Consider the following 14,940-nt stretch of genomic DNA (forward strand, 5'->3'; position numbering starts at 1 on the left):
AAAAAAAAATTACCATTACAAATCACTTTCAGCTTAGTTTTTATAATGGAATTCTAGAATCTTTTCTCCTAGTTATTCTTGGGTGCACTTTTTTTAAAATATATTTTCTTGTCTATATTTTGTTCGGTTACACTGAATTGGAAATAAAAAAAAAAAAAAAAAAAAAAAAAGGTTCAGGTGTAGGGGTACAGTTGAGATTACAGCTTAAAAATTTTTTTGGGACTGTGCACTTTTAAACTTGTGGCAGCATTTCAGGGAAGGCCCTTTTGTGTTCCAGCATGACTATGCACCCTACTGAACACCATGAGGTGAAATCGAATGACATGTCTTCCTGTCCAACATTAGTAACTGATCCCACAAATGCTTTTTTGGCTGAATGGGTACGCTTTACCATTGACACCAGGGCCGGATCTAGACAGTGTGATGTGGGGGTGCAGAGGATGGGAGGTCAGCAGGGCAGTATACAGAAACCAGAATCAGTAGTGCAGTGTATAGGCGGGTAGCAGGGCAGAGGACAAGGGTCAGCAGTTTGTAGAGCAGAGTACAGTGGATCAGCAGGGCAGTGTATAGTGGTCAGCAGGGCAGTGTGTAGTGAATCAGCAGGGCAGAGGCTGGGAGGTCAGCAGGCAAGTGTACAGGAGTCAGTATGGCAAAGAACAGGGGTCAGTAGGGCAGCGTACAGGTGTCACAAGGACAGGGAAAGGGGTCACAAGGGTGGAGGACAATGCACAAGTGTGCTAGTGTGGGGTCCCAGGGGTTAAAGAAGGTGGTAAAGAGGTGATACAACTCCCCCTCACTGCCTGACAAGTTCTATCTTAAGAACGCAGATTGCTCGTCAGAGACCCTAATGGGGTGTTGGGCAGGAAAAGGTTAAAACAGAAGCATCACAAACTTGCGAGTAATAACCCCATCAGTTTATCAAACTATTATATTGTCAGCCATCCCCCAACAGTTGTTGTTCCTGACCCCCGGTTCACATCTATGCGATTCCAGTGGTTGCATTTGAATGGGCTGCTGTACCTCCTGAAAATGCAGGAAAAAAAGTCCCTGCACCTCTTCCAAAAACGCAACTGCATGGAAACCACTTAGCGCAGTGAGGTTCTCAGTAAAGGACACCGTGCTGCCGTTTCCAGTGCGTGGAGGCGCCACTAGGATTAAAATGGTACACCCACATATATCTGAAGGTGTGTTTTTCTCTGCAAGTGCGATAAGGCATTTGATTACATGCCTTCCCGAAACCTGCTCAGATGTAAACCTAGTCTAAGTGCTAACTGGTCATTAAATCCTGGAAGAACAAAGATGGGGAGGAACACATATGGGGGAGAAAAGGGAAGGAGATAGAGACCGTTTAGTGAACTGCTCACTCACCCCAGGCTGGTATCTGACGGCTCACACAATGGCATCAATCACTGACACACTCCAAAATCTTGTGGAAAACCTTCCCAGCAGAGCAGTGGTGGCTATCCTAGCCACAGGATATAAAATGCTTGTGGTTTTGGAATGGGATTTCCCACTAGCTCACATAGGCGTGAAGGTCAGGTGTCCGCAAACATTCAGCCATTTGATGCGTTTTACAAATGCAAAGCGCATAGTGATATAATTTCTAGACAATTCACCAAATCTAACCTTCTAATGAGCAGCTGCTGGATTAAAATGCAGTGAACACAACAAATACAATCTGTATTTTGCTCATACCTTAAAAAGTGCATACAATTCTTCCAATTCATCAAAACTTAATGGAGTTTCCAGGACAATATTGCGGACCTAAATTGAAAAAGGATATTTTTAATTGCTAGTATTCCGGTATGCTTTTACCATTGACTTAGAAATGAGTAAAAAATAATGTAATCATTGAAAGCTTGTTAAAAGGAGTTTCCTCAACACTGCAAAGTCTACCAAACAAAAAACAATTCTTTGTCCTAATTAAATGCATGATAACAGGCATTATTGTAAGCCTTATCACAAGTTTTAGATAACATATGGTGACCATACAGTTAGAAAAGCTTTTGATACACTTGATCATTTGACTTTTGAAACATTAGTGGGCTCATTTTGATTCTTGCAATGCAAGGTTTTATGGCAAACAATACAAACTGTCATGCTGGATTTTTGTAGCATAAACGATAAATTTTCTAACTGTTGGTAGAGGGATCGATTGGAAACAGTTAAGAAAAAAAAAAAAAAAAACCCACCTACAGCACATGTTCGTGTTAAAACTAACCCAGGAAGTACATGCAACAAGAAGAAAGATCTCTTTTATATACATGTAGCACCCTCTAACCTTAAGCAGGTAGGTGCTAGAGTAGTGGGTTTGTTTTGTACTGTCAGCGCAGGTAAATTTAGGCAGGCCTATGCTGTGCGCTATGCCTGTTATGATCTGTGGGCAGGGGAGTGGTTTAGTGTAGCAGCAGGTGACTGACATGTGCTTCAGCTCTTAGGCGCCTCCTCTGGTTTTCAGAAGGTTCTGGAAAAAGGAGGCAGAGTGCTGGAGTGACATGGGGTGTATGTGGGAGCCCTGACCAATCCCCAACTAGGATAGGCAGGGGGCAGGCCTCCTATATATACCCATGGTCAGCCTGTTGTGGGAGAAGGAGTTGTCGGGTGGAAGAACTGAGATGATAGCGTGTTAGGCTGTGGTGGTCCTCGAGGGACCCCCTTTCTGGGGGGGAGGGGGGTGACCTCGGGCCTGGAGCTTGGGAGCTGGGAGGGAGCCTCTCGACACGGTCATTAAGAGGTGTCCTGGAACAGGAGTAAGACAGCGGGGAACACGGCCAGGAAAGTCATTCAGGAGGGATCCATGTCGGGGTCGGTGAGTGAGAAGCACAGTGTGAAGCTCTGGGAGAGACATGCCAGGATTGGATGTGGAGTCAGAGGGAGAGACTGTGGTGTTGTTTTGGAGTCAAGTCATTGCAGCCACGGGGGCTTTCAGGATGTGCTTTGGACGTGCTGGGATCAGTAGTCAGTTAGCACATCTATTCTTCTCAACTAAAACGGTTGCTACCACAAAGGGGCCTGCAGACCCCTGCCTGTAAAGGGCTACTAGGAAAATGTTAGGACTTATTCAGAGTGGTGTCTAGCCATGTGCTAATGGTGACAGGAACCTAGATTTGGACAGTGAAGTTAAGCAAGTGATCTCAAGTAGTGTGCTGGAGATGTGCAGAGGAAGAGACTGTCAAATTTAGACTCAGCCAACATTGCTACATACAGTTGGCGAGTGCAAGGGTTCACAAAGTTCAAAAAATCTTTACATAATTTCGGCTGGTTGATGAAAAATGTACCATTTATGTTGCTGACGATCGATAATATGACGACAATTGGGGGTAATATTTTGATACAATGATCATTGAACACAAGTCCAGACTCCAATTTGTTTCTAAGATGACAATTTACAAAACTGTTTGAATGTGTAATAACAGACCCAGACCTAAGAAAATCCTAAGGCCTACTTTTTATAGATTGGGGCACATTCAGTGAGCAATATATAAAAGTAAATTTCCACCTCAAGATGAACACCTGATTAGTGTGTACTTACCACATTTCGTTTTGTAGTATCTTCAAGAACCTGAATCACTTTTAGCCGTTGCTTAAATCTCATCTGCTCTATCAGGTCTGCCTGTATAGTTCCGAATTTCTGCAGTGATAAAAACACATCGTAAATGTGCAATCCACTACATAGGAGGTGCTCACTCAGGAAAGAAGGAATGGGGAAATACTAAGGGCCAATCAGGATATGCTGCAGTGATGTATCAACATGCTTACAGTCAGAGAGAAAATAGAGAAATTTTCTTGCTGATGTTCTGCTGCTCCTTCATTGAGCAATTAGCACAGTGAGGGTGAGTTTTTGTACTGCCATTGCAGTAGAGAGAAATGATCTGGCTATGCTGCCTGGCATGGGATTTCTGTATCTTCCACAGAATTACAGAACAATCCCATACACGCATCTCAGCTCTGTACTTGGTGGTTTGCCTGGAATTCAGCTTAAGTTTAACTATAAAGATGTTAATTTAACAATGGACCATTATTGTATACAAAATACCTGATAAGATGCAGCTATCAGTGTAAAGATGTCCACTTCTGGATAAGGCTCTGTGTCATCCATGATTAGGGAATGGAGATGTGGAATTGGTGGTAAAGTGCTGTCTTTATTACTCACACTGTCTAGATACCTTTTAAAAAAATAAAATTGAAAAACCATTTAAAAAAAAAAAAAAAATATATAATTAAAACATCCCTAGCCTAGATTTCAGAACCAGAATAGTTATAGGTAGGTATATCTGGAGCTGAATTAATCTGACCATGACCTTAATGGTTGTTTTGTATTTTTCGCTGCTCAATCCTTTTTCCACCAAAGCCATGGTTTCTTCTGATGAAGGCCAAGCTTGTCAATTCTAAATGGCGCTATAATTATGCCATATGTCTGTACCTCACTAACTGGACTAGCCTGATGCTGAAACGAATACTTCTGTAACCAATGTTTTGTTGGAAGCCTCCATCTTTTACCAACTACCATCATTATTATACAAAAAGAAAAATGTATTCTTTATACTAGTTTACGTATATAAATTATTTACCAGCTCAACATTGGAAGGCTTAAATCAAATTTGTTAAAATAACTATTGTCGGGCATAGTCACATTTGTTCCTTCCACTCAAAATCTTTAAAATCAGGACCAAATCCCTAAAGGAATATTATACAGAATCTGTGCAATATTGTACTGAACATCTAGAAAAGCTTCTAAAGAGAAATGAGAACTTTAACATACCTCCCCAAGACAGTCATAGCTTCTCCATCATCTTTACAGTTAAGTAGCTTGTCCACATTGGCCTCCAACACAGCAAGTGCCAGCTGGAATATAACCTTAATGCCTTCATAGAAGAAACAGTCCACTACCACCACAGCACTTTCAAAAGGCATGACACTAAGGAACAACGTGAGGAACCAAGACAGGGAAATCGTGGAAATTACACCCAGCTCTTGCATACAGTCATACAGCTGGGGCACATAATCATGAGCCAATTCTTCAAAAACACCCTGATCCACAAGAGCTCCTAGAAGAAACAAAATGTGAATAATTCACTTGGTTACTGCAAATGTTCTGTAAAACATATTTTATTGTAAGTTATTCTTGATTCTCAAAAAAAAAAAAAAAAAAAAAAAAAAAAAAGCTTAACAGATTAAACCAGCTAGTTAAAGAAGTTAGTCACTATGGGTACCTCTCACTACTTACATTTAGGTGTGCCAAAGTTCAGTACAGTGTCTAGTTTTAAAACAGAATACCATAAATTTCTTCCAAAACGTACCAACAACTCTTGTATTGTAATAATCAGGAAGCATGCGTTCACATAGAGCAACAAGCAACCAAAAGGCTTCTTCTTCCTTTGCGTACAGCAGAAGCACAGAGGTAACAATATTCATGGCCTACAAAAAAAAAAATTAAAAAAATATTAATATCTATATCAGGAAAGGCATGCATTAATAGGAAGGTAAAAAATCTGGCTATAGGCAAATGCTGTTGCATTATGCCAATTTTTTTTTTTAAATAGTGCAGGTTAGAAAAAAAAAAAAAGTTCAGCAATGGGGGTTTAAGTAAACAATGGAATTCCCAGCATAATATGTACATTTCATTTCTAGTTCCTATTGACTACAGAATATGCTGCCAGGTTATGAGTTACAGTCTCTCGTTGTCCTGCCATAAAATCAACCTTAGTATCTATGGTCCAAAAATTGGCATAATAAAGATTGAATCCCTGTTACCCCTATGTTTTTGGGATAAAAGCTGACAAAAATGGTCAGACACACAAGCTCCAGAGATGTGACAATTTCATCTTTCTCTTATGCCAATGACATATACTACAGTACCTTCACTTACCATCATGCAGTGTTTAATTCAGGACCTGAGACATAATATTCCAAGTGTTTATTTAAGAGGTTTGTCATCAAAAGGGAACATACAGTTGTGTTCATAAATTTACACACCCTGGCAGAATTTATGATTTCTTGGACATTTTTCAGAGACTATGAATGAGAACACAAAAACTTTTTCACTCATGGTTAGAGTTTTCTTTACTTAGTACTGAGGTAATAGATTAGGCACTTTAGGAATGCATTTTCTCAGTAGGTCAACAATCTGATGTCAACGTTTTTCTGCATTCGACATGCATTATTCCTTTCAATAAGGCTTGTATCCAAAACCGCACACACTTACCCTGTACAAATACATTCAGATTGTTCAAAATTTATCAATTTGTATTGTATATCATGGAGAAGTTTACTGTTGCACACAATACAATCCAGCCAGTTAATTAAACAATTTTAGCTAATCTGATCTTTTTTCATACAGTAACATTATAGGTATTTATGATCATATTGTACTGTTCATGCCCCATGTAATAATTTTATACAATCGTCCCTAAATGCAGTAAATTATTTAAGCAGATTAGAATGTAAATTGATACCTTTAATCATTACAATACATTCCACATCAAGGTTCGGGTGGATAAAGAGATACAGATAAAAAGAGTAAAATCTAAAAAAAAACACCATACAATGTAGCATCTTCTATTTGTTTGAGGCAATGTGACTTTTTTCCTGTAACTGGGTAATGGACTAAAATATTTGCAAAATTATTCTGCTTAAGTCATCAAATTAAAAGGAAAATGAACCATAAAGGAAACAAAGTCTCAGATAAAACTGCTGACTCTCCTTTGTAAACACCCACAGTTTGACAGTCTTTGATAGAGCTTTAACCACTTAAAGACCAGCCTCGTTTTGGATTTTAGGTGTTTACATGTTTAAAACAGTTTTTTTTGCTAGAAAATTACTTAGAACCCCCAAACATTATATATTGTTTTTTTTCTAACACCCTAGAGAATAAAATGGCGGTCATTGCAATACTTTTTTTTGCACCGTATTTGCGCAGCGGTCTTATAAGCGCACTTTTTTTGGAAAAAATTCACTTTTTTGAATAAAAAAAAATAAGACAACAGTAAAGTTAGCCCAATTTTTTTTTTATATTGTGAAAGATAATGTTACGCCAAGTAAATTGATACCCAACATGTCACGCTTGAAAATTGCGCCCGCTCGTGGAATAGCGTCAAACTTTTACCCATAAAAATCTCCATAGGCGACGTTTAAAAAAATTCTACAGGTTGCATGTTTTGCGTTACAGAGGAGGTCTAGGGCTAGAATTATTGCTCTCGCTCTACCAGTCGCGGCGATACCTCACATGTGTGGTTTGACCACCGTTTTCATATGCGGGCGCTACTCACGTATGCGTTCGCTTCTGCGCGCGAGCTCGTCGGGACAGGGCGCTTTAAATTTTTTTTTTTTTAATTTATTTTACTTTATTTTATTTATTTTTTCACTGTTTGTTTAAAAAAAGAAAAAAAAAATTTGGATCACTTTTATTCCTATTACAAGGAATGTAAACATCCCTTGTAATAGAAAAAAGCATGACAGGTCCTCTTAAATATGAGATCTGGGGTCAAAAAGTCCTCAGATCTCATATTTGGGCTAAAATGCAAAAAAAAAAAAAAAAAAAAAGTCAAAGTCGTTTAAAAAAAAAATGACAAAAAAAAAAAATTGTGCCTTTAAGAGAAGTGGGCGGAGCCGACGTAATGACGTCACTCTGGCCGTCCTATGGTATAGAGACGGGTGGGCGCCATCTTGGTCTCATTCGTCTCAATACCTCAGCAGTGACAGGTCCCGATCTCCTCCGCCGCTGCCGACGGCTCCGGTAAGCGGCGGAGGGGGGGTGGCACCTCTCCCGCCGCCGATAATGGTGATCTCGCGGCGAACCCGCTGCAGAGACCACCATTATCGTGTACAGAAACGCCGGCCCTAAAGATGGATACCTCGGTTGTGGCAGCAGCTGCTGCCGTTACCGAGATATCCATCTTTAAAAAAATGACGTATATATACAGTGGCCGGTCGTTAAGTGGATAATCTAAACCTGTTGAAATACTTTCCATACGTGATTAGATAGGAAGCATTAGTAACCTACTAATAGGCTTTGTAAGTTACAAAGTTAAATATTTTGGTATTTTACGGATAACCAATGCTGGCCTCCATGGGCCACTTTTACATTTTCATCACACTGCCCATAGACCTCTATGTGTTGTCGTGATGCCACGAAGTGTTATTCTTGACATTAATTTGGAAACAATGTAGATTTTTATTTCAGTTCAAGAAGACCATAATGCAGTGTGCTGAAACGTGTTTTCGTATGCTGAGGGATTTTGAATTAGGCAGACCATTCAAAATGAATAAGCTGTCAATGCACAAAAAATTAGGTCCTGCATGATTTATTCTATTCATTTTTAGAGGATATGCATCTGAACATTGTAGCGGGCTATAACTCAAGTGTGTTGCAGTGCACTATGCATGTGCTTTGCAAATAACTGCACTGCAACACACATCTATTGTGTGTACCATGTATTGAGGTAACACATTATAACATGTGCTATGCTGTAAGCGAGCCCAGAACTTAAGTACCAACACCTATTAGTGTTACTAAAGTAATGTACATTTTACCAAGCACAATGCACTTGTTCGTCTTCTAGGCCAACCCTCCACAATGTACATTTTTAGTTACCTGGCAGTATCCAATGTTTGGATTTCTGAAGGCATAAGCAGTGAGGACCCTTCTCAAGGCAGAGATCCCGATTTCGTTTTGGAATGCTGGATGTTCTGGAAGAGAACGATGCAAATCCCTCTCAATTTCTTCTGTGGCAAGGTTATACTGACCCATGGACTTCTCGACCAACTCTTCATAATACCCAGGATGAGTAGCCATTTCATTTATAGCACCTGGTAATATAGAACAGCTAATAAAGATCTGCATGTCTCTACAGCTACCCATCAGTCATTAAAGTTTAAACTGTAACTGACCAGAGAAGAGCAGCCACAGTTCTCCACGCATACTCTCTGGGATTCCTTTCAACACCAGGTCTCTTGTCTTTTGTGTTCGGTACATACAGATTCCCTGGCCATACTCTGCAAAATGAACCTTCCACGCTTGTTCCTTCAGAAATTCTTTGGCCTTTCACAAAAAAAAAAAAAAAAAAAGAAAGAGCAATTTCTCAATTTATAATGAGTACTCTGTTGATTCAGATTTTTCCTCCCCTTTGAAATGTAATATATATTGATAATTGGGGAGGACACACAGTATGCTGTTGCTCAGGCTCCACAGAAAAAAAAAGTCCAATAAAAAAGATCTGTTGAGGGGTGGGGAGAGAGAATAGTGGTCATACGTGAGAATGGCTGAACAAAATTTCCTCACGCACATTTACCTTTAACACTTTGAGGAGAGTACATGGCTAACAGTGATATTGTGAGAATCCAAGTGGACAGCACACCAGGAGTTAAAAACCTAAAATCTTTACTGGGGTAATTTTTAAATTACTACATAGCTTGAACAATAGGAAAAACAAAACAAAAAAACACACCTATATGTGGTATGTAGGTATAGGAGCAAGATCTCACAGTTGGTCTGCTCATCAGGTTTCTTCAGCTTAGCCTTTGAGGGATTTTGTTCAATTACATTATAGATCTTATTTCTACACCATTTTTATTACAAGATTTAACTTTCACATTTCAAACACGTTTAACTATTACATTTAAAAAAAAAAAAAAAAATATTGATTCTTTAGGAATTGCCACAGTCCTGTGAGAACTCAAAAATGTTAGCGCAGATTTGTGTTTGGAAGTAGGACTGAACCTAGTTATTATATTGTACATTTTAATATTTCTGACTATAAAGATAACATCTCTCAAAATGACACAACTATCATTAAAACAAGGGACTCTCACTTCCCTATAACATGTGTGGGGGAGAGGGGACTATGACAGGAGCTTCTTTAACAAGCCTAAATGCAATCCCTGTGGGTTCTTTTGGTGGGCCCTGTGATACCTTGCGTTAACACAATCTTGAGAAAATAATACTCTGATCAGGATGTCAGGATCATGACACTTCACAGGAAGTGACGGAGGTCCCCCAATGTCATTTCTAATAGAGTATGGCAATTTGAAAAGTGACAGCAATTTGGGTCTATATGAGACCACCATGTCCACCTCATCTTGTAACCAAAACCACTTTACTCTTTTCTTTGAAAAATCAGCACTGATCCTTCAGCTAAATTTACCAAAAAAAAAAAAAAAATTTTTTTTACATAATATTTTCATGGATATGTAAATGTGCTGACTAGGAATGCAAATCATTAAAAAAACTGATGTGCAGTCCAGTAAGTGAGAGAGAGTCATTTGTGGTGCTTGGGCCCAATGTTTTTCTTCCTAGTAAAGCACTGATGATTACCAGTTTAGGGTTGAATTCCACTTCTGGTGACCTCCTGCGATACATTGTCATTAAGGTTTGAGTGGCAGTTGGAGCAGTGTTGCCATTAAGATTAAATAGCCGATTGCCATCTACTTCTGTCCGGAGTCTCAGCTGAGGACTGCAGGAAACAAAGCTGCTTGCCTTAAAAAAAAAAAAAAAAAAATGTAAATAATCGCAACAACATTTTAGACTAGGGCACAGCTATCAGGCATTTATTTATTATTGCCATAAAGATTAAGGATGTGTGAAAACAAATGCAGAGTAGAGAACATAATCGTAATCTATGTTCTCTAATCATAATGTAAATAATTTAAATGTATTGCTTGAGCATCTTTTTCCTACCCTGTGCTGTCATACCTCTTCACTCATGCTGCTGTCACTTCCAGACATGTCCTTATCAAAGTACATTTTCAGGGTAGTTTGCTGCAGGAAATCAGATATCCTCTGCACAAGAAAGTCTCTGTCCTTCAAGTTGGCAAATAGGAAGGTCATTCTGTTCTTTGTGCTGATAGACAGTGGACTAGGCAGGACACTGGAACTGTCTGCCTTCTCAACAATGGTCACCTACAGAAAATGAAAACCCTTTTATTTGAACAAGTATCTAGGCGACATTTTTGTATAAACACATTTTCTATGCCTCAATTTTCAAAATCTTAAAAGGGTCCATTCACACCTTGGTGTGCTTGCCTTCACACACACGTGCACTAACTTGCTTTTTTTGTGCATTAACAGGAGTTTAATTGAGGCAGCACATATAAATGAATAGGCTGACAAACGCTCCGAAACGTCCATAAAAGTAGACATGCAATTTTGCTAATGCCGCACACTACCAGCACATGTGTTACTGTGCATTGTGGTGCACTCAAATGTGCATTGGAGCTGCGTTGCCTAATGCCGCGTACACACGGTCGGACTTTGACCGGACTGGTCCGACTGACGCAGACGGACCAAATCCAGCGGACAATCCGATCGTGTGTGGGCTTCACCCGACTTTTCCAGTCGCAAATCTGACAGACTTTAGATTTGGAACATGCTTAAAATCTTTACATCGTAACTCCGCCGGACCCAGAAATCCGTTTGTCTGTATGCTAGTCCGACGGACAAAAACCCACGCTAGGGCAGCTATTGGCTATCAACTTCCTCATTTTAGTCCGGTCGTACGTCATCATGTACGAATCAGTTGGACTTGTGTTTGATCGTATGTAGTTAAGTCCGTTTGTTAGAAAGTCCGCCAAAAGCCCGTCGAAAGTCTGTCAGACGGGCTGTCGGACTTTTGTAGCCGAAAAGTCCGACCGTGTGTACGCGGCATAAGTGTGCTAGCATGCTATTCAAAATGAATGCTCCTGCAATAAGCGAATGTATGTTAAGTGCATTGCAGTAATGGAAAATATTACCACAACACACCCCAAAGTTTATCCAAGCCCAAAAGCAAAAAAGCAATACATTTCAGGTTACATTTCTTAAATTGTGGCTGCATAGTTTATTTTTATTTTTTTAACTTCATAGCTGGATCACCAGGTGAAAATTAAGTGTTATTTTTCAACTTCCTTTAACAGACCAAGCTGTCCAGCAAAAGTGGCAATTAGAGGGTTTGGACAAACCCTTTAACACTGACTGGGTTGATTACAATGGTCAGATTTTATTAATTTAGTTAAAAGCTATTGTATATCCAAAATGGAAAAAAAAAAGGTTTCTGTAGGTGCTTAAAAGTTAGACTTTAGTTTGTTACAGAGGCGTAGCTTGAAGCTTGTGGGCCCCGATGCAGAAGTTGACCTGGGCCGGGCACCCCCCCCCCCGAATTACTTCCAACGTGCATGCAGATACACCCACCGCACGCCAAGATACTCAAAAGTGGCTTAAGAGTTGAGTTCCCAGAGTTCCATTTTACATCAGAGGACAGGGACCCCTGGCAGGTCACTTGGCAGAGCTCCTTTCCCATCCCAGCACTGTATACAGCTCCCCCACACACTACACAGGGCTGAAATCACATTCCTTTACACACAGTCTGTCAGTCTTCACAGGGTGTATCTGGCTTTTATGTTGCCCTTCTGACCTGTGAAATTCTCTGGTCGGAATGGCAGTGTAGTTGCAGTAGGCAGATACACCCTGTGCAGATCATGGCTAACTGGCTGTGTTGTAAAGGAATGCGATTTCAGCCCTGCGGAGGAGGAACAGTATAGAGTGCTGTAAAGAGAAAGGAGCTCAGCATGCATGGTGGAGGGGGTGGTCTGGGGGGGCAGAGCCATGTGACACAAAATCTGGAGCCTGCAGCCCTTCAGGGGCACCCCGAGGAGGAGTTAAGGGATTTGTTTTAGCAATTTCTGAAGGTTTCTCTGTCAGTGTTGGCAGGTGTTAGGGGAAGGTCACCTCCTGGAGGTGTGTGTCTTTTCCCCAGTTGTCAGGGAAGTGGGGTAAGTAGATATCCCCAGGTGGGGGGGGGGGGTACAGAGAATCCCAGCTGACTAGGAGACACTGAGCTCAGTGTCATACCTCACCAGTGACATCAGTCCCATTGTGACTACAGGACAGCACTCTCTTCCTCTTGCCTCGCTGAGCTTGGTTACCATTCCATGTTGCCGGCACACAGCACAGACACTTCCCCATCCTGAGCGGTCCTCTACTCTTGCCCCATCCTGGGCTGTTCTCTACTCGTGCTCCTCTCCATTCAAGAAATGTCTCACAGCTTCTCCCCAGCCAATGGGAACAAAGGGGTGTGGACTGTGGAAGGCAAAGTAGAAGCCCAGTACTGAAGTGTGGCTGTGGGGCCCTAGGGCAGATCGGAGCTGGATTTTGTGGAGGATATGATATGACAGGGAGGCTGCAGGGGTCCCCTGGAGCTAGGAGCGGGGTTGCAATTGTGACCCCTGCAACCCCTTATGCTGCGGCCATGGTTTGTTAGTTATTTAAGAAAAGTCCATCTAAATCTACTAGTCCATCTACCCTCTTCAGACAATGATGCTCTCCATTGCTCCTCTGCAGACAGACATAAGCCTATTACTGGCTGGATCACCGGGTGAAAATAAAGGAAATAGAGCCTAAAAACAGAAAACTAGTGGAGTCACCACATCTAAGGATGGGTAAGCTGCAGTATGTTACATTTTTTAATTTAGATATGCTTTAACCACTAAGGCATTGCCCTCGTAAGCATTCACACCAAACAATGATCAGCAATATGTCTACTTGCTTGTAAGTTGTTAACCTTGTGAACTGCAACATTTCCTAAAGTAGCACTAAAGTTCACTCTGAAATTGCAAATTCTAAATAGTGCATGCATGTACACTTGCAAAACATGTACATGCAAGACTCACTTGCAGTAAATGTTTGGTAGATGTCATATTCACTGCTTTATAATCATTCCTCTTGTATCATACTATACTCCGAGGCCAAAAGTTACACTGACGGGGTTAAAGTTAAAGCCAGTTTTTCCTGTTCGTAAATGTTTACATGCATTTTTAAACGTAAAGGCCAAGTTCACCTTTCAGAATATATTGCAAGATACACTCATATTCGGGGTGTAACGTTACAGCTCCTGACCCCCCTTCCACTGTGACAGCGGGCAGGGGATCCTCTCCCCTACAGCTGCTGTCACATTTCAAATAAGTGAGGCTGTGCAGAACTCCACCCACACAGCAGTGTCATACACTCGCTTCTGTATGGCAGATGGCTTGAAGTTCTCAATGGACTGAGCATGCTGATCAGCCGATTTGTAGTCCGTACACACTTATTCCAGCTTTCAAACTGATAGCTCATACAAAAGGCACAGGCAGAAAGTTGGAGGGAGTGTGTGCAGGAGCCTGACATTGCACCTGTGAGCCACTAATCGCAGGCGCCGATAGTAGAAAAAAAAAAAAAAAAAAAATTGAATGCTTATTTTTATCCCTGCAAAATTATATGCATTTATTATTTTTCCTAAAAAGGTGAACTTATGCTTTAAAAGACAAACTTTTTCTTACACTATCTGGCTTACAATAGGGTCAGATGACTCACTGCTAATTATGGATGAGCGAAACTGAGCACCGCAAAAATCCCCTCAACCTTTACCTTTTTTCCCTGAGATTTATTTTTGTTTCTCCCTTGTTTTTTCAAAATAAAAAAATTTTGATAAAATGTCACCTATTTGGCTTAGAAGTCAATAGGGAAGGCAAAGTTAAAGTGCCTCTATGGCCAACACTTTTTTTTTTTTTTTTTTTTTTAGTGTAGGATTATAACTCCTGTCAGGTTTTACCATCATCAGAGGCTCAGTTGGTGAGATTCCTTCTCTTCCTTTCTGGTTAAAAAAAGATTTTCCCCAGGACAGGGAGTGGAAATCTTTAAAAGCAACACAGGACAGAAAAAGAGGAAAGCTAGAACTTCTGTAAACTTTTACTGTCCGTATTCCTACTGTAAAGCATTACAACCTGACATCCAAAAACAAAAAAAAAAAAAAAAAAAAAAAAAAAAAAAAGGTTTTGGAGTTAGATACACTTTAAGGTGGTGTTAGAGAGTTTGTAAGAGTGCATACAAAAAGAGGAAAATAAATATTTATCAAGGATGCCAAAATAAACCAAACGACCCTAACTACACCAAAAAAACAAAAAAAAAAAACAAACAAAAACCAAAAACCCACA

At 40.4% G+C, this 14,940-nt stretch overlaps 1 protein-coding gene across 2 annotated transcripts in view; it reads right to left on the minus strand.

The window, feature by feature from the left end:
* Positions 1 to 14,940, minus strand: part of TBC1D9 (TBC1 domain family member 9) — a 119,514-nt gene that overhangs the window by 66,295 nt on the left and 38,279 nt on the right. For both annotated transcript variants that reach the window (XM_073604161.1, XM_073604153.1), the window contains exons 7-15: positions 10,691 to 10,897; positions 10,313 to 10,474; positions 8,890 to 9,040; positions 8,594 to 8,808; positions 5,301 to 5,418; positions 4,763 to 5,048; positions 4,037 to 4,166; positions 3,533 to 3,631; positions 1,696 to 1,764 (exon numbers count right to left, since the gene is read on the minus strand). In XM_073604161.1, coding sequence (XP_073460262.1) covers positions 1,696 to 1,764; positions 3,533 to 3,631; positions 4,037 to 4,166; positions 4,763 to 5,048; positions 5,301 to 5,418; positions 8,594 to 8,808; positions 8,890 to 9,040; positions 10,313 to 10,474; positions 10,691 to 10,897 — 1,437 coding nt within the window. The remainder of the gene's footprint in view (positions 1 to 1,695; positions 1,765 to 3,532; positions 3,632 to 4,036; positions 4,167 to 4,762; positions 5,049 to 5,300; positions 5,419 to 8,593; positions 8,809 to 8,889; positions 9,041 to 10,312; positions 10,475 to 10,690; positions 10,898 to 14,940) is intronic.

The sequence above is a fragment of the Aquarana catesbeiana genome, linkage group LG01 (genome assembly GCF_042186555.1).
Source record: "Aquarana catesbeiana isolate 2022-GZ linkage group LG01, ASM4218655v1, whole genome shotgun sequence".
NCBI classification, from domain to species: Eukaryota; Metazoa; Chordata; class Amphibia; order Anura; family Ranidae; genus Aquarana; species Aquarana catesbeiana.